At 45.7% G+C, this 19,404-nt stretch overlaps 1 protein-coding gene across 1 annotated transcript; it reads right to left on the bottom strand.

Annotated features, from left to right (window-relative positions):
• Positions 1-2,177: 2,177 nt before the first annotated feature.
• FKBP4 (FKBP prolyl isomerase 4) lies at positions 2,178-10,734 on the bottom strand. Its single transcript, XM_016215286.2, has 10 exons — positions 10,482-10,734; positions 8,375-8,519; positions 7,799-7,941; positions 6,817-6,937; positions 6,401-6,557; positions 5,644-5,734; positions 5,471-5,554; positions 5,024-5,209; positions 4,236-4,475; positions 2,178-2,997 (listed from the first exon to the last, which is right to left on the bottom strand). The coding sequence occupies exons 1-10, from the start codon at positions 10,584-10,586 to the stop codon at positions 2,890-2,892; spliced, it is 1,380 nt and encodes a 459-aa protein (XP_016070772.2). The 5' UTR covers positions 10,587-10,734; the 3' UTR covers positions 2,178-2,889.
• Positions 10,735-19,404: the final 8,670 nt, after the last annotated feature.

The following is a 19,404-nucleotide window of genomic DNA, read 5'->3' as shown; positions in this document are numbered from 1 at the left end:
ATGCAGTGCAAAGGGAAATGCAGGTGGGGCAAGAGGGGATACAAGAGTTTTGTAGGACAAGAGAGCAGGCTGAAGGTGCATGGTGATGACGGAGAGAATAGAGATTGGATATATGGTGTTTAGAAGGTAAACTTTGTAGAATTGATGTTTGAACCAACACTAAGATTATTTTAAATTTTCTAGAAGCTACTTGCAAATTTGTACTAACAGTTAAAAGTACTGGATGCTACTAGTTTTCCTCATTTGAGCACATTCTCTCCATATGGAAAGATTTAAGTGTTCAAGAGGAAGGTGCAATTGCCCGGAAATGAATTTCAGCATTGACCAGAGCAAAGTGGAGTAGATGGTGTGTTCATTTTTAACCTTAGACTTCTGGCCACTTTAATAAAACATCCTCACAAGACATTTATGGCACATAAACCAAGGCTTGTCCAGCTGCAGTGGTTGTTTTAAATTCTTGGACTCCTACAGAAGCATTCAGAGCTGGAAGGAACCTCAGGAGCACTTTGTCCATCTTCCTATTTTTGCAGTTGAGGAAAGAGGTTCTACTTGTCCAAGGTCACAGAAACCTCATGGCTGACTTTGGATTTGTTCAAGAGATCTTGCATTCCAGGCAGATCTTTCCATTAACTTTCAAGCCTTGGTCTCCTCACTTGATAACGCCCTGGCCGGGTAGCTCAGTTGGCTAGGGTACCATCCCAATACGCCAAGGTTGTGGGTTCGATCTGATTGGGGCACATACAAGAATCAACCAATGAATGCATAAGTAAGTGGAAGAACAAACTTATGCCTTTCTTGCTCTCAAATAAATTTTTTTAATCCTCACCCAAGGATATTTTTTCCACTGCTTTTCAGAGTAGAAGGGAGAGAGAAAAAGAAACATCAATGTGAGAGTACTGGATGCTACTAGTTTGGTTGCCTCCTGCACGCACCCCGACTAGGGCTGGGGATCGAGCCTGCAATTGAGATACATGCCCTTGGCTGGAGTTGAACCCAGGACCCCTCAGTCTGAGGGCCAACACTCTTAGCCACTGAGCCAAACCAGCTAGGGCTCAAATTAATTAGAAAGCAACACAAAAAATGGGGTGATACCTCCTTTTTAGGACAGTTGCAAGGACTAAGTTTAATAGGCATGAGGCTCTTGACTTAGTGCTAGGTTTCCATTGTAGTTAATGAGGGTTACCTACTATCCTTGGCTACAGGGCCACATCTAATCTTGAAATACTAAAAAGACCCAGACACAAGCTCCAGGCCCAGGATTATGATGTCAATCCAGCAAGAGAAAGCAGTGACATTGGGAAACTATAATACCCACAACTTTAGTTCTGGCTCCAGCACCAGCCATGCTATATGACTTGGCAAAACTTTTTCACATGTATGTTAATTTTCCATAATAAAAGTATGGAGAAAATTCTGGAAGGAACTGTACAGGCCTGTGGGTAGGCAGACTAGTTTGGACAGTGTGCAGGAATTACTAAACAGCCCACACAGGAGACGATAGGAGCATAGATGTAGGCTCTGGCCTGCGGCCAAGATCTGGAGCCAGTTCAGCGTAACTGCCTTGTGCCCCTTGGCTTCTCCCATGCTATAGGAGTGAAGGGTCAAAACGGTTAGAAAAAAGTTGTTTTTCCTGTTAGGGCCTAGAAGGGGGCTGGAAGACAGGCCTGAGTGCCCGTGTTCCCTCCCTTGAGAACTGTCCTTCCCTCTTAGTTGTGTAAAAGGTGCCAGGTGGTGCGACATCAGGATTCTCTTGTTAAGAAACCAAGGAAGCTTGTGCTTTCTGTGGAATCAGTTAGGTGGAAATAGATAAATCTTAACTTCAAAATAAACACAAGTGGTCCCTGTAGTTTAGATGTTCATACTTTCCTCTTCCTAAGTGTTTGGGAAGACAACCAGAGTTGGCAAAAACTGCCAGGCTGCTGGGGGGGTGGGGGTGCTGGAAACCCATGGCAAGGCCTTGGCACAGGCCCTGGCCGCAGCCTGTGTAGTACCCAGGAGGCCCTGAATGGCAGTGTTGCCCCTGCTCAACTACAACTTCTCTATCAGGTGCTGCATTTTAAGCAGGACTGGGGATGTGATGGGTGACTCCGTCAATTTTGCCCCCATAGTGTAAAATGATACCCCACCTCATGCCCACCCTCTGAGGCCAAAACAAAAAGGGTTGCCTGACACCCGGGTTTTATTGTTTCCATTTTATTGCTCAAGTGCAGAACTTGAGGTGAGCCTGGACCTTCAGCAACGTGCAGAGAAGAGGCTGAGGGGGTGGGGGTGGAGACCCACCTGGCTGGGAAGGGAAACAGTTCGGAGAGGAAATACTGGAAAGGGGATACAAGGGGTGGTCACCATGATACCAAAAGACATCATCAACCACACTATTTGGGAGAGGAAGGGAACAGAGAAGTAATGGGCACACAGTGGTTTTTCCCATGCCCCTAGCACCCACATGGAGGCTACATGTTTGGAAATGGATAGGGAGGAGAAAAGGGGGAGGAAATGGCTGCCCAAGGAGGTCTCCTCTCCACCCTGGTTTCACATCCGATCCCACATCCCTACCACTAACAACACCCTTCTGCCATTTGAAAAATGGGCATAGCAAAAAGAGGAAGCAAAATAAATTAACATTCTGATGAGTGTGTGTAGATGGACATTCGTTCATGTGTAACGGGGGAAGAGGGAGGGGAAGAAGGGGTGAAAACACCTAAAATGATACCCCCACCTCAATCCCCCAGCCTACTCCTTTCCCCCTTCCCCCGAAGCCACCATCTAACCAGATAGAAAAATAAAGGTCTAATTCGCTCAAAATTCTTCGGTTTTTACAAAACGAACAGGGTGGAGCAGAGTAGGGAGCAGGGAGAAGCAGGCAGCTGCAGGAATAGGGCTGGGGGGACGCTATGCTTCCGTTTCCACCTGAGACTGGCTCCCTGCCACATCCTTCTTCTGCTCAGCCTTCATCTCCACATCAGCACGACGGTCTCCTGCAGCTATTGCTGCCTTGTCCTGCAAGAAGAAAGAGGATGAGTTCCAGCTCTCATTTGGCTGGTCACCTGATGAGAAAGGTGACATTTACTCCATGTCCCCATTCCTGCCTGCCTGCACTCATCTGATGATGCCACCGACCTAGCACCCTGCCACCATGTATGTAGTCTATACCCCAAAATACTCATCCCCCAAGTAAAAAAAAGTACACATTAACTTCTAGCAGAATTACATGGACACAACAATTCCCCTTCCAGATATGTCCTAAAGATACAGCTGCACATGAACAAAACTGTGACTATATAAGACCATTATTGCATGTACTTGTCCACCATTGTTGCTATGACATGTGGCTACTGAGCATTTTAAATATGGCTAGTTTAAACTGATGTGTTTTAAGTATAACATTTGGATTTTGACAACTTAGTTTGAAAACACATGAATGCAATTTTTAAAAATTACATGTTGCAATAGTTAGACACCTTAGGTCAACCAAATAGTATTAAAATTAATTTCATCTGTTTTTTCCCCCTTTAACATAGCTACTAGAAAATTTAAAATTATGTATGGCCTGATTATATTTCTACAAGATAATGCTGGTTTAGAATACTGAAAAACTAGAAATAGGGGACTGGGTAAATGAGATATATCTATACAATGGAATACTATATAAGCGTAAGAAAGAACGTGAAAGTTTTTTGTTTGTTGATGTAAAGTAAGTATCCAGGTATGGTATAAAGAAAGCATGGTATAGAAAATAGGTAGAGCATGTTGCCTTTTATTAGGGAAAAGGGAGAAAACATAAATGTTTGGTTGTACATGCACTCAGCATACTGGAATGACACAAGAACTGGCAACATCAGTTGCTTTTGGATGGTGGGAGACTTTTTATTACACATTCTTTTGTACAATTTATGTAAATGTACTACTTTAAAACAGATGTTTAAAACCTGTGTTTTAAAAAGGCACAGAGAACATATGTTGTCACACTCAGCAACTGACTCCTGACCTTTAGGGCTTGCAAGTGGGTTTCTAGCCCTGACCAATGAGGAATGCCAGCCCTGACAGCAGGATTTTTTTACTGAGGGAACATCCATGCTACTGCTCCAGGGATGAGGGCAACTTCTTGTTTCCAGGGCTGGCACAGACAACCACAGACACAAAGAGCCCACACGAGCTGGGTTGTGCCCAGGGACGAGGAAATGAGATGGACAGAAAAAGTGACATTACCTCGTCCCTGTGCCTGTCCCGATCCTCACCTTGCTCTCCTCCTCAGCCAGCCTCTCAAACATATTGGCATAGAGCTTCTTCTCCCGTGCAAGCTGCTTGCGGATCCGCTGATGGCAGACAGCCAGCTGGGCCTTGGCAGCTTTGTTGCTGGGGTAGAGCTGCAGTACCTTCTGGAAGTCAGCCCGTGCCAACTCAAAGTCATTCACTGCCAGGTGGGCCTCTCCCCGGCGGAAAAGGCCCTTCTCATTGTTGCTGTCCAGCTCCAGGGCCTAATGACGAGGAAGCAACAGTGAGACCTCAGCTCCTGTAGTTTATCTGGCCAAGACTGGGTTCCAGAGGTAGCCTTAAGCAGGATGATGAGGTACGGAAACAGCTGGCTCCGCTCCAGAATGCATGAGTCTTGGGTCATTAAATGGAAAAGACCAAGGTCTAGGAAAGAGCCTCATTTAGTCCAAGAGGCAGAGGGGCAGACAGGTCTTCAGGTGGAAGAGAAGGACTTCTGACATTTCCATTCTCTTTAGAATAAAGCAAGTACGTAAGAGGGAGAGGCTAAAAACCAGGGCGAAGAAAACACTTAAGTAGCTCTTACCATCCAGTGTTTCCTTCTATCTCTGGGTCAGGTCAGCTGCCTCCCACCACTGAAGCCAAGGTACTTGCTTCTCATATCCCCTGCCTCTGAGCCCTTCATCTCTGAGCTCCCAATGGTCCATCCTGCTTACCCCTACGTCACTGAGGGCAAGTTTCAGACACGCTGGCAGCTCACTCCGAACCTTGCCTGTTAAATGTTGCTCCCATGCCTTCTTTAAAGGGGCCTCACCTTGTTACAGTTTTCAATGGCAGCTGTAAAGGCCTGCAGTTTCAGATGACACATGGCCAGGTTGAGATGGGAGGCCAGACGAAGGGCCCATGCCTTCTGAGCATCCTCATCAGAGAAACTCGACTCATATTCCAGCCAGGACACAATCTTCTTGTATTGAAATAAAGCTTGCTTGTACTTGCCTTCCTAAAATGGGAGGGAGGCTCAGGCATATAGCACAGGTTCAGTGGCACCAGGCTGTCATACTAGTGACCCATGGGCATGAGAGTCCTGCTAACCCCCCACACCCCCAGGCAAGACCAGCTAGCTTAGATATACTAAGCAAAGACTGCAGGTGCCACTTGTCCACTCCCTGGCAGAAAATGACCTCAGCCATTGTGGGGAAGGGTTGTGGGTCCAGAGGAGCCCTCCCTGGGGGTGTCCTCAGGACCATGGCTGCTGGTTCACCTTGAAGTACACAGTGCCCCGCTCTTTCACTATGGTGCTCTGTTCCAGCTTCTCCTCTGAATTCATCTCCCAAGACTCCTTGGCCTGTCATCCCCCAAGAGAGAAACACAATGGTCAGCTACCTGCAGGATGGGACCTGACTTCAGGATAGGTAGAATCTTGAGCAAACTCACCTTCTCAAAATTCTTGAGGTGGATTTCATATTTCAGGTCAGTATTTGGTGGGATTTGGAACTTTTCCTTCCCAACACTGCCGAAAGCATAGCTGTGGGGGCAAAAAAAACCTCTAGGTCATCTCAACACCACTTAACCTGCTCCACACTGAAAAGCCTTCCTGTCTGGTTTCCTGGAAAGTACCTCCCCATCCCTTGAGACCTGATTCAAATGTTTCCTATTCAGCAAAATCTTCCCAGACCTCTTTACACAATTAGTTGGTCTCTTAGTATCTTACATATCCTTGTAATAACTCATACTACACACTAGCATGGTTACTAATTGAAATGGCATCTCACTGAAAAATGATTCAATAGATGGCAGGAACAATGTATCTGAACACATAGAAGTTTTCAGCATTGTGTCTGGCACAGAATAGGTGTGCTTCAATGAATGTCATTAATGAGTGAATGAATTAATGGGAGATGAAAATCTCGATGTCGGTAAAGGTGAGAATCTGTAGCAGCCATGACTGAAAAGATCACGTTCTAATCCAGGATGTGGACAATTGTTGCCCCACTCCTAAATACAGCAAAGAGATCATAATGGCCTATGTTAGGTGTGCCCAGAGGCACAGTGAACACTAATGAAGCTGTGGGGGTAGTGAACAACATGCAGAGGAAAGGATACACGTGGCCAGTTATACAACTCACTGTGAACATGCAGATCTCTTACCTCGGGGTTCACCCACCTGATCTACAAAGTGCCCACTCCTCACCTGGGCTTGAGGTACACAATGGAATGTTCTCCTTTTTCCATGTGCTGAATGGCTTTCTCCAGCCCACAGGGCAGATCCAGACTCTCCCCCTCGCTGATCTCAAACTGGAGCTCCCGCTGATCAAAAATCTGGTCCTTGTAGTAACCTTTCAGTGCGACTGGCATGCAAGAGAGGCAATGCACCAGGTGCGTGAGTGGGCAGGTGATTGAAGAAGGATGCCATCAGCCTCCCTCTATTACCACATCATTTCTTGCCCCCAAGATGCCTTTGCATTCTCAGACTTGGAGGGATATTAAAAAGTTATGTCCAATCCCTCATTTTATAGGTAAAGAGTATCAGAGAAAGGAAGTGACTTGCCTAAAGCCACCCAGAGACTAACTATCAGAAACCAAATTAAAACCTGATTACTAGCTCACCCTCCACAATAGCACCCTCATTGGGCTTGGCATAGCCTTCGCCCCGAATCTGTATTCTCCGGATGATTCCACCATCTTCTTCTTCTGTCAGGTCCTCTCCCTTGAACTCAAACAACTCTACCTGTGGGAAAAGACGTAAAGCGACACTAACTCGTCAATAGTGAAATACAACTTCTTTCATTCAGAAGAGTCACTAGTAACTCCCAGACTAGGTCTGACCACAGGTCAGCCACACTAGGAGTGGACAAAGTGACACTTACGCTAAGTTCTCAGGATCTGCTCTAGTGTCAACTTTGGTAGAGGTAGGCAGGCCACATAGGTTTCAGTTAGCCTGAGGATATCAACCTATTTACTACCTGCTCTGCATAATAAGGACATGTTCTGGACAATCCTAACTGGCCTACTTGAGAAGCCCAATCTGATAGGCATAAGAAATGACCCAACATTTCTCAGTAGTCTTCTGAACATTCTCCAAGTATTAGTGGTGATTAGGGCTCAACTACCTTCAGAATGGATGGTGTCAAGTTCCACCTCCTCAGTGAAAACTTTCCTCACCTCCTCGACCCACGGAGGGAGACCTCTCTCCCCACCTCTGATCTCTAGGGGCCAATATTCTATACTGTCATTTATAACTACATACAGATTCTGGCCTCCTGACTCTTTTCAGTTAAAATTATACCCCATCTTCTCTGGGCACTGCTCTTGAGATAAATATGTCTCAACCCATTATCCTGCTTCGAGTTTGAAAAGGGATTCCTGGCCACTTCTTCCCACTGAAACCTCCATCATAGCCCACGTTCTGGCAGCAGTAAGCTGTGTGCGCAGCAGAACCAACTGCACTCTCCATTTCTCTTCTCCCCTTAAGGCGAGGCCCTCAGCCTTGGCTACATTGTCTCCAGGGGGCAAGAAGGACTGGAGGGCAGCCAGGCCCTGAGCTTAGATAAGGCTGGCTCTTTGCCTTGCTCTCTGGCAGGACATTTACCTCAAACACAAGTGTGGCATTGGAAGGAATCTTCGGAGGGCTGCCTGCCAAACCATAGGCATATTCTGGTTTGCAGGTGATGCGGCATACTTCTCCCACCTTCATGGTTGCTATAGCAATGTCCCAAGCCTTGATGACCTCCCCTGTAGGTAAAGAAAGCAAACAAGTTCTTCTTGGCAGGGATTTGACTCTGGGCTCCAGTGGCCCCAGAGTACCATGCCCGAGGGGAAGCTGGATACTCTTTTGAAATGGGACCAGGAAGGTAGAAAACCTGTTGCAATCACCGCTGTTGTTCAGCGCTGTTCTTAAAAAAAACCAACACTAATTCTAGAACAAAGGAATTCAAGAAACAACGCAATTCACTCCTGAAGAGGAAGTGATCACCTACTCAGAGGTGATCAGGCGAAGGAGAGAGAGAAATCAATATAGTTACAGGACACTGGAAGAAAAAGGAGTAACAACAAAAATCAACAGTCTGTAACAAACCATTCCTCCTTAAGCTTCTGAGAATATGGTTTCTGCTCGTGACAACTTATACCCTCCTCAAAGCCTATCTACCAAGCCTAGGTTGCCTACCTTTTCCTAGGTCAAAGGAGAATTTGTCCTTGTGGTCCAGACTGGAGTCAAACTTGGTGCCATCTAACAGCCAGCCAGTGTAGTGAACGAAAACTCGGTCCCCAATCATGGGCGTCTCTGTGCCCATGCCCTCTCGCTTGATTACCTGGGAGAAAGGGGGAGAAGGTGAGGACCCAGGGATGGGGGCAGAAAGAGGCACAAAACTGACTACAGACCTCCTTGTAAGTAGATTCAAAGGACCAATCTTCAAAGGATTCTGACACCAAGCTTGGCTAGAAGCCACCTGAGCTCCCACCAGTCTTTCTTGAGGTGTGACATGACTTGGTTTGATAAACTGGAGACAAAAGACATCCCCTCCCCCCCAAAGAGAAAAAAAGAACCAAGTTCAAATTTTTGCTGTATGATCTTGGATAAGTCACTCAAACTCTTTAGACCTTATTTGTAAAGTAGTGATGATAATCTCTTTCAGAGTTGTTGGGAGGATTAAATTGGTAAAATTTATATCAAGAGCAAAGAAGTATTTTTGCTCCATTTGCTCACTCTTCCTAAATGCCAGTGGCCATTAGATCAGGGTTTGGTTTGGAGCAAAGGAGAGGAATATGGGTAATGAAGAGTCCAAAAGAGGAAAAGGAATATATCAGAGGCTCTCAATCAGGCCCTAAACTCTGACTCGGAACTAGGACGGGTAGATGTTTAAGTCCCCCATTCCTGGGCTAAGAGTATTTCCCAGGAACTATAAGCTTCTGCTTCTCTTCCCTAGCATTTGTAAAAGGTCCCTCCATGGGCAACCTGGTAGGTGTGTCACTGCCCTCTTATAAGGAGAGTTTCCAAGACAGATGGACAAGGAATTAAGGAGTAGAGAAGTGGAGGGCAAAAGGGGAACTGACCAGGACACTGGAAAGAGACGGGGAAGCCACATGTCCCCTGGGAGCGCAGCTTGAGATTCCAAGTTCTGGGGGGAAAGCCACACGCATTTCTGGACCACGAGGGGCTCCTGGAGGTTTGTCCGGGACACACACACACACACACACACACACGTGGCGTTAGGTGGTGGGCATAAGATACGGGCTGGGAATTCGCTATCCTGGACTCCCCAAAACCTGCTCTGAACCACGGCTGGTTGTCCTGACCCAGGTCAAGCAGTCTTGCTCCCTGAGTCCCAGACTTCCCGCTTCAGTCTGGCTATCTGCAGTCTGGCAGTTACCCAGCAGCAGGCTCCCAAGCAAAGCACCTTCTCTAGGCACCACACCCCACACCCCAAATCAGGAAAGGAGGGGCGGGAAATCCGAGGTGGGAGGGGAACTACAGGTCCCGGCATGCACCGCTCCTGGTTTTCCCGGGGCTGGGGGGAGGGGGAACAGCATGGCTGAGCGAGTGACCTAGCTAAGTCCCAGCCTTTAGAAAGGTGCTAATGAGAGAGCAGAGGGCGCCACAACCTAACTCGGGGCGAGGCCCAGGAGCCAAGTTGTACATAAGTCTCTTGGCCAGGAAGTTACTCTTGTGACCGGCTAATATTTAACTGCCAGGGCTAGTAGGCGAGTTCTCACACCACCACCGACGAAGGCGGCCCAGGGCCTTCCCGGCTGCTCCGGGCAGGGAAGGGGCTGGCAGCTGCGGGGTCGAGAGGAGGTGAGGGAGGGGCGGCATGGGAGCAGGCCCGGCCCCGGGTGCACGCGGTCCAAGGCCCCCAGCTTCTGCTCGCGTGCCCCGCGGCGCCGCGTCCCTCCCCTCTTCTCCGCCCCCCTCCCCGCAGCGCCGCGCACGCCGGAGTTGGCGCTGCAGGGCCGCGGGACTGAACCAGACTGCAGGCTTCCAAGGGGGCCGGAAAAATGGCCAAGGGGAGGTCCGCCCACCTAGGCCACCCCCCTTCCAAGCCTACGGCCACCCTCCCGCTCCCGAACAACGCAGCCTAGTGCAGGAAGGCGATGCAACTGGCCGCCAGCTGCAAGACCACGCATCGACTGCCGGGGAAGCTGCGAAGGCGGCCGTCCCCGCCCCGTGCCCCGGCTGGGGACTTCCAGGCTCGGTGGGAGGGCGGCTGCGATGGGTGCTCGGAGCTCGGCGGCCCCCAGCGGCCCTAGGTTCCCCCGGCTCCCCCCGCCTTTACCTTAAGCACGCCTCCATCCTGCTTGGGACTGATGTCCACTCCCTCGATTCGCAGCGGTGCTGACTGCGCCCCGCTCTCGGCCGCCTTCATCTCCTCCGCGGTCATCGCCGCTCCGTGCGCCGTTTACTCCTGGAGCTGGACACTGGGCGCGAGCCAAACCCTCTCGGCCGCCGGCCTGTCTGCCCGGGGGTGCGAGCGCCGGCGTTGCGGGCACCGATCTGCGAACTGGTCCAAGGCTCGAGCCCCTGAGCCTCCAAGCGCGCTCGCGGCCCGCCGGGGAGTCTTGGCTTGGGAGCGGGAGTAGGTGGGTACCGAGCGGCCGGGGGAGCGATTGGTCCCACCCCGCCGCGGAGGGAGGGGCTGGGAGGAGCCGGAGCGGTGGCGAGGGACGGAGGGGGTGGGGGTGGAGAAGTTTCTAGAGACGGCGGTGGCTGAGCCCGTTCCGGCTCCAGTGCGACGAGCGCTTAGATAAAATTTTCTGTTTCGGGTTTATTCTTCCTGCTGGCTGCCCGCCCCCCCTGCCCCCACTCCTGGGACCCTCGGACTCTAGGGACCGCCCTTCGTCCCCAGCCCCGCGCTCTCCCGGGCCCTCCCTCTCGTGCTTCCCGATCTAACCGGATTCTTCCAGACCCTTCTCGATGCCCCTACATCACTCCAGTGCCTCGCCTGCCACCCCCTGTAGAGCCGCCCGGTGCACTGCAGTGCCGCGTGGTGCGCTCGGAGCTGTGTCGGATGTGAGTGGCAGCGTGTCAGACTCTCCCGGACCGGGACGCGCATATTTGCAAATGCGGACCGTGAACGGCAGACTGCACGGCCTCCCCGTGCTCACTCGGCGCGCACACTTAACGAACTGGGGAGGACGACGGGGAGGGACTGGGGCGGGGGTGGCCATGAGTGAGCAGCGCTTACCCCAGCGCACAGAATTGGGCGAGAGCAGGCTTGATTACCCCAGAGGCCAGAAGATGTGCCGCCTTCAGCTCTTTAAAATGCTTGGAGCAGCCTATTTGGAAGAAATGTCCCGCTGAGCTCTAAGGATTCTTAAAACGGGACACGTATTGAGTGCTCCGTCCCCGACAATAATAAAACTGCTATTTCGGTTAATACTTAAAAACAAAAATGGTTTCAAACTCATGAAAAAAGTCATTCCATTGTACTAAAGATCTGTGGCAAAGTATATTTTCTTAATATTTGATTCCCAAGTGTTTATCGACTGCCTGTGGAGTGCAGAGCATCTGTGTGGTGGGTCAAATCTCTGCAACACCTAGTTACCCAAACAATCGCTTTTTGATGAAAAGATCCTTCTAGAGAAAGTCTTGATTTTGCTCAGCACTTAACCCCAGTTTAGCACTGGCTGGTGAGTGGTATCTTAATAATTGGCTATATGAATTTGTATTCCAATAATAAAAACTTTTTTTGAGCCCTGGCTATGGGCCTGGCACTTAGCTATTGTACACAAACTGTCCTATTTAGGTAGGCAACCAAAAGGTCTGTTACAGATGAAATTTCAATACCTTAACATAATTTAATAATTCATCATAGTCCTTTCTAATCAAACTCTACTGGAAGGAGATGTAGAAGAAATAAAATAGTCTTCTCCAGCAATTTACAGCAAATGACTTTAGCCACAACTGAGACATTTCTTATTAGATGACTGGGGAGACCTTTGGAGGATATTGGGGGGAGAAGGTTGACTCAGTAGGGGTAAATCTATTTCTTTCCTACACTTTCCTTAGTAGGGTAAGAAGTAACAGTGCCCGAACCCTCCAAAACTCCAGGAAGCAGGGATGGAGGATTGGGTACTGGCTTGCTGGTTTGGCAGTTATTTTGCTGTTGGCTTATGCACCTGCTTAATCTCAGCATGTGCTAGTTTCTTTTAATGCTAAGGCCATTGTATATTATTTGGCAGAACAAGTTAGGATAGAAGAGAAAAGTTCACCTTTAGAGTAATGCCTTTCTGCATCTTTTTTTTAAAATTGGAAGCAAACGGCATAAGTCTATGTCTTTTAATTCCTGTCAGCATATACTAATTGGGCACTTAAGCTGTGCCTGTCATTGCATAAACACACAAGTTAATAGTGGTAGAAAGAGACTATCCGTTGGTGTAAGATGAGTTGGGTCGCACATGCACTAACCATTTGATTTGGGGCAGGTTATGGGGATAGGGACATCTGTTGATGAGGGTAGTTGTGATGGTTAAAGAAGAGGAAAATGTATGTCAGCTCTGAAGCATGGTGCTCACCTTCAAGCAGATGGTTAATAAATTATGGTCCTCATTCTAATGTGATAAGTGCTATGGTGGAGATGGGGACAGAGGGCTAAGAATATAAAGGTCTGTAAGGGAGGAAAGACAGAGTGGAAGGGAAAGGGGAAGGACAAGAAGAAAAGGTTTCCAGCAAAAAAGTTCTTTTCCCCATTCAGTGAGTCAGTAGGTGAGGGGGCTGGGAGATGGACGGGAGAGAGGAGGGGCAGTAGGCATTGGGTTCTTCAATCTCAGAGCAGGATCTTACTGTTTCTAAATTTTTTTCTGGTTATTTATGTTGTAGTCTTCTGATTGTAAATACACATATTCATGTAGAAAGTGTACAGATGTGTTTTTTTCTTTCTCTCTTCTTCCTTACCCCTTTTCTAGCCCATTTGAATTACTATTCTCATCAAAGATATTTAAGAATGTAATTATTTTAATTCAGTATCATTCAGTCATGTAAAATCCTTCTGAAAATTTCCCCTTTTGCTGGAGAAAGAGAGCACACTTTTTTTTTTTTTTTAAATCATCCACTACACTCTAAATGACTCATGCTGAGGTTAGAAGTTTTGTTATTGCCAAAATGAGCCTTCCTGAGCTCATCTGGTTCATCTCCCTAATGCTAGGCCCATCCTTCACACATGAAAACCCTTTGTTTTTTAAAATTGCTATTTTTTCTTCTTAGACTGCCAGTGCTCTTAAACATTTTTTAAAATTATATAATATTTGGATCATTTAAAAGAATGTGGGGTGAGTATGTGTGTGTGTATATACATGTACACACACGTTATGTAACATACCAATGTAATGAACCTTGGTAATATACCACCCAACCTAGGAATTAGAACATTACCATTATGATTTGTGTCAAAAATGTAATACCAGAGCCCTGGATGGTGTGACTGAGTTGGTTGGAGCATCGTCCCATACACCAGAAGGTGGTGGGTTCGATTCCTGGTCAGGGCACATACCCAGGTTTCTGGTTTGATCCCTGGTAGGGGCACGTGTGGGAGGCAACCAATCGTCGTTTCTCTCTCACACTGATGTTTCTCTCTCCTTTCCTCTCTCTCAAAATCAATTTTAAAAAAAGTAATACCAAAATTGTTAAGGATCCTCATGTAATTTCTTGCTATGTTTGGTGTCTATTGACTGAGAAAACACAAACTATACCACTGACCAAAACAGCTACTTCACATTTCATAAAACATTTATTTATTTATGTATTTTAGTGATGACAGCTCCATTTTCATACATTTGAAAATAGTAAACCTCTATGTGAGGTCTACATAGAGATTTACATAGTGGAGATCTACATAGTATAAAGGTTAAGCTCATGGGCACTGGATTGGGTTTACCTGGGTTCAAATCTCAACTTCAGCATTGAACCCTTCATGGGTCCTTGGGCAAGGTAGTAAGGTCTTTATCTATATTCATATTTTTTGTTTGTGGATGTCCAGTTGTTCCCGCACCATTTATTCATAAGACTATCTTTGCTCCATTGTACTCCCTTTGTTCCTTTGTCAAAGATCAATTGACTATATTTAGGTGACTGTTTCTAGCCTGTCTTTTCTGTTACATTGATTTATTTATTCTTTCACCAGTTCCACACCTCTTAATTACTGTCACTTTATGGTAAGTCTTGAAGTCAGGTAATATTAATGCTCCGACTTTTGTTTTTCTCCATCAATACTGTATTGGCCATTCTTGGTCTTTTGACTCTGCATGTAAACTTTAGAAGTTTGTTGATAACCACAAAATAACTTGCTGGGATTTTGATTTGGATTGCATTGAACCTATAAATCAAGTTTGGAAGAACTGACATCTTGACAACATTGAATCTTCCTACCCATCGAATGTGGACTGTCCGGTTTATTTAATTCTTTGATTTCCTTCATCAGAGTTTTGTAGTTTTCCTCATATAGATCTTGTACATATTTTGTTAGATTTATACTTAAGTATTTCATTTACTGAGGGGAGGGTTGCTAATGTAAATGGTCTGTTTTTCTTCTGTGTGTTATTAATCCTCACCTGAGGATATTTTTTCCACTGCTTTTCAGAGAGAGTGGGGGGGGAGGAGAAAGAAAGAGAAAGAAACATTGATGTGAGAGAGACACATCAATTAGTTGCCTTCTACACCCCAGTGGGGGCAAGCCTGCAACCGAGGTACTTGCCCTTGGTTGGAATTGAGCCTCGAAGCCTTCAGTCCACAGGCCGAGGCTCTAACCACTGAGCAAAACTGGCTAGGGTGGTATATTGTTTTTAATTTGAAATTTCACTTTCATTGCTGGTATATGGGAAAGCAATGGACTTTTGCATATAAACCTATATCCTGCAACCTTGCTATGATTCCTTATCCATTCCATTAGGGGTTTTTTTGTTGATTATTTTGGATTTTCTACATGGATGATCATGTCATCTGAGATGAAAAGTAGTGATTTTGTGTGTGTCTTGTTTAAAACATTTTTGCCTATCCTATGGTGGTAAAGATAGTTTCCTTTTTGTTTTTTAAACTCTAGAAACTTTTTTGTTGTATCTTTCACATTTAGATTTGTGATCCATCTCAAGTTAATTAATTAATTTTTTTGTTAATCCTCATCCGAGGATATTTTTTCCATTGAGTGTTTAGAGAGTGGAAGGGAGGGAGGAAGGGGGAGAGAGAGAAACATCAATATGTGACAGAAACATTGGTCAGTTTCCTTCCATAGGAACCCCGACCTGGGATTGAACTCAAAACCTAGGTATGTGTCCTGACAGGGAATTGAACCCGCAACTCTTTGGTGTATGAGATTATCCTCCAACCAACTGAACCACCCAGCCAGGGCAAGGTTTACTTTTTCATGGATGGATGTACAATTGACCCAACACCATTTATTGAAAGACCACCTTCCCTCACTGAGCTGTGATGGCTCCTTTGTCATCTGTCAGGTGTGACTATGTATTTAATGTCTTATTTGTGGACTCTCTTTTGTTCCAGTGGTCTGTAATCTGTTCCTGTGCTAATAGTATCTTAGTTGCTGTAGCTTTAAAATAAGTTTTGATATCTGGTAGTGTGAGTCCTCCAGCTTTGCTCTTCTGTTTTACGATTGCCTTGGCATGCCCTAGCAGGTTTGGCTCTGTGGTGAGAGCGTCGGCCCACGGACTGAGGGCTCTCGGGTGTGGTTCCGGCCAAGGGCACATACTTCGGTTGCAGGCTCCAGCCCCAGCCCAGGCCAGGGAGTGTGGGGGAGGCAACCAATTGATGTGTCTCTCTCACATTGATATCTCTCTTTCTCTCTCCCTTCCACTCTGAAAAGCAATGGAAAAAATATCCTTGGGTGACGATTAAAAAAAAAAAAAAGATTGCCTTGGGTTTTCTAGCTTTTAAAAAAATTTTTTTGTACACATTTTAGAATCACTTTGTCAATGTCTTAAAAAATGCTGGTATTTTGATTGGGATTCCATTGAACTTATACATCAAATTAGGGAGATTTGACATCTTAAACACAGTCTTCTAATCCAAGAATATGATATATGCCTCCACTTACTTAGATATTCTTTATTTTTTCTCAGCAATGCTTTATGTTTTATATTTTTCAGCATAGAGGTTTTGCACATCTTTTATTTGGTTTATTCTTAGGTATTTCTGGTTTTGCTATTTTCAAAAGTTAATTTTCTTTTTTCTTTTTTAAAATATATCTTTATTGATTTCAGAGAGAGGAAGAGAGAGGGAGACAGAGAGAAACGTTAATGATGAGAGAGTCATTGATCAGCTGCCTCCTGCACGTCCCCTACTGGGGATCCAGCCCGCAACCCGGGCATGTGCCCCGACCAGGAATCGAACCCTGATTGCCTGGATCCTAGGTCGATGCTCAACCACTGAGCCACGCCCGGCTGGGCTAATTTACCCATTTAAAGTGTACAATTCAGCCCGGCCTGCATAGCTCAGGGGTTGAGCATCAACCTTTGATCCAGGAGATTGAGGTTCGATTCCCGGTCGGGGCACATGCCCGGGTTTTGGGCTTGATCCTCAGCAGGGGGCATGCAGGAAGCAACGGATCAGTAACTCTCTTTCATCATTGATATTTCTATCTCTCTCCCTCTCCCTTCCTCTCTCTGAAATCAATAAAAATATATTTAAAATAAATAAATAATAAAGTATACAATTCAATGGCTTTTAGTATGTCCGCAGAGTTGTGCAACCATCACCACAATCAAATTTAGAATATTTTCATCACCGCATAAAGAAACCTAGACCATTTATTTATTTATCTTTATTGTTGAAAGCATTATGGATGTCCCCCTTTTTCCCCCATTGATCCCCTCCACCCCACATCTACCCCACCCCCAGGCCTTCCCCATACCAATGTCTCTGTCCATAGCTTATGTATATAAGCATATAAGTTCTTTGATTAATCTCTCCTCATCCAACTCCCCTACCCCCCACCTTCCTCTGAGATCCCTCAGTCTGTTCCATGCTTCTATGTCTCTGGATCTATTTTGTTCATCAGTTCATTTTGTTCATTATATTCCACATATGACTGAGATCATGTGGTATTTGTCTTTCTCTGACTGGCTTATTTCACTTAGCACAATACTCTCCAGTTCCATCCATGCTGTCCCAAAGGGTAAGATTTCCTTCTGTTTTACAGCTGCGTAGTATTCCATGGTGTAAATGTGCCACAGCTTTTTTATCCACTCATCTACTGATGGGTGCTTGGGCTGTTGAAACCCTGTACCGTTTAGATATAATTTCTTAACCTTCCCAGGCTTCCAGCCCCTGACAGTCACTAGTCTACTTTTTGTCTGTCTCTTCCCTTCTTAGTTCACAAGTATTTGAAATGTCTGAAAGAATGGGTGGCATTTCGTTTTTATGCATGTGTAATGCTTGAAGAATTCCTGTGGACACCTTATCTGCTCCTGGATTTCCGTCAGTCTTTTAGATACTTGCATTCTTTTGTTTGTTTATCTGCCTGGTTCTTAGCTTTCTTTTTCTTTTTTTCTCCTTTTCTGTTTCTTTTAACGAAAGAAGTGTATTTCTGACATTTGTCACCTGCTCTTTCTCTGAACATTGAGGCAAACAAGCCCACTCTTCCTGGTGGGTTCTCCCAACCCCGAATCACCGTATCCTTCCCACGGCATGCCTCTCCCTGTTTCCGCTGCTGCTTGAAAACATTTGTCTTTCTCCATTTTTATTCTCCAAGTTTTCTCTCTCTCGTGCAATTGAGTTTTAATTCCAGTTTTATTGAGATATAATTTACATGTGCTAAATTCACCAATGTTAAGTGTGTAGTTCAATGAGTTTTGATAAATGTGCCCAGCTGTGCAGCCGCCACAACCACCGCTCTACAGCACCTTTGCATTGTCCCTAAGAGTTCACTTTTCAGTCCCATCAGACCCTTCCCTGGCTCCTGGTAGCCACTAATCTTTCTCTGACTTATAGTTTGCCCTTTTCTAGAATTTCATATAAGAGAATTATATAGTATATCTTTTGTGTCTGGCTTCTTTCATTTAACATAAGCTTTTAAGATTTATCTTTGTTGTGTGTATCAGTAATTTGTACTTTTTTTCTTTTCTTTTAGAAAAGAATTTTTTAAAAATTGGTTTCAGAGAGAGGAACGGAGAGGGAAAGAGACAGAGAAATATCGCCGTGAAAGCAAAACATTGATCAGTTACCTCCTGCACTGGACCGAATGATGACCAGGTGATGACGCTCAACCAACTGAGCCATACTGGCCAGGGATTGTTCTTTTTCTTATTGCTGAATAGTATTCCATTGTATGGATATGCCACAGTTTGTTTATCTGTTTACCAGCTGAAGGACATTTGGGTTGTTGCCAACCTGCGGCTACTAGGAATGAGGCTGCTGGAACATTCTTGTACAAATCTTTGGAAACATGTTTTTCTTTCTCTTCGTGTTCTCATTAGGAGCAGGATTGCTAGGTCATGTGGTAAGTATATGTTTCACTTTATAAAGAACTGCTAAATTGTTTTCTAAATTGGCTGTACCACTTCGTATTTCCACCAGCAGTACGCGAGAGTTATATTTGCTCTGCATCCTTGCCAATATGGAATAGTCTTTTAACCATTCTAGTGGGTATGCAGTGAAATATTGTGGTTTTAATTCTTATTTCCCTAATGAATGATGATGTTGAGCATCTTTTTGTGTACTTACTTGCCATTTTGTGTATCTTCTTTGGTGAAGAGTCTCTTCATATCTTTCACCTATTAAGAAAGTCAGATTGCTTTGCTATTGACTTGTGAGAGGTATATGTATGCATGTGTGTGTCTGCACGTGCACGTGCGTGTGTGTGGCATGGAGGTAAGTTGAATAGAGGCCCTCTAGAGATGTCCATGTCCCAATCCTGAGAATATGAAATGTGACCTTGGATCTCGAAATAGGGAGATTATCCTAGTGGGTCCAATTTAATCACAAGGATCTTTGTAAGAGGGAAGTAGAAGGGTCAACATCGGAGATGGAGATGTGACAACGGCAGCAGAAGTCAGTGTGCTGTGGGGCCATACGCCACAGAATACAAGCAGTCTCTAGAATCTGGAAAAGGTAAGGAAACAAATTTTTCTTGGAGCCTCCGGAAGGAACACAGCTCAGCTGACAGCTTGATTTTACCCCAGTAAGATTGATTTTGGACTTCCAACCTCAGTTACTGTAAAATAAGAAACTAATTTTATTTAAGCCAAGTTCGT

This window comes from Miniopterus natalensis, chromosome 2 (assembly GCF_054644295.1).
Source record: "Miniopterus natalensis isolate mMinNat1 chromosome 2, mMinNat1.hap1, whole genome shotgun sequence".
Classification (NCBI taxonomy): Eukaryota; Metazoa; Chordata; class Mammalia; order Chiroptera; family Miniopteridae; genus Miniopterus; species Miniopterus natalensis.
This window is presented reverse-complemented; position numbering and strand designations above follow the sequence as displayed.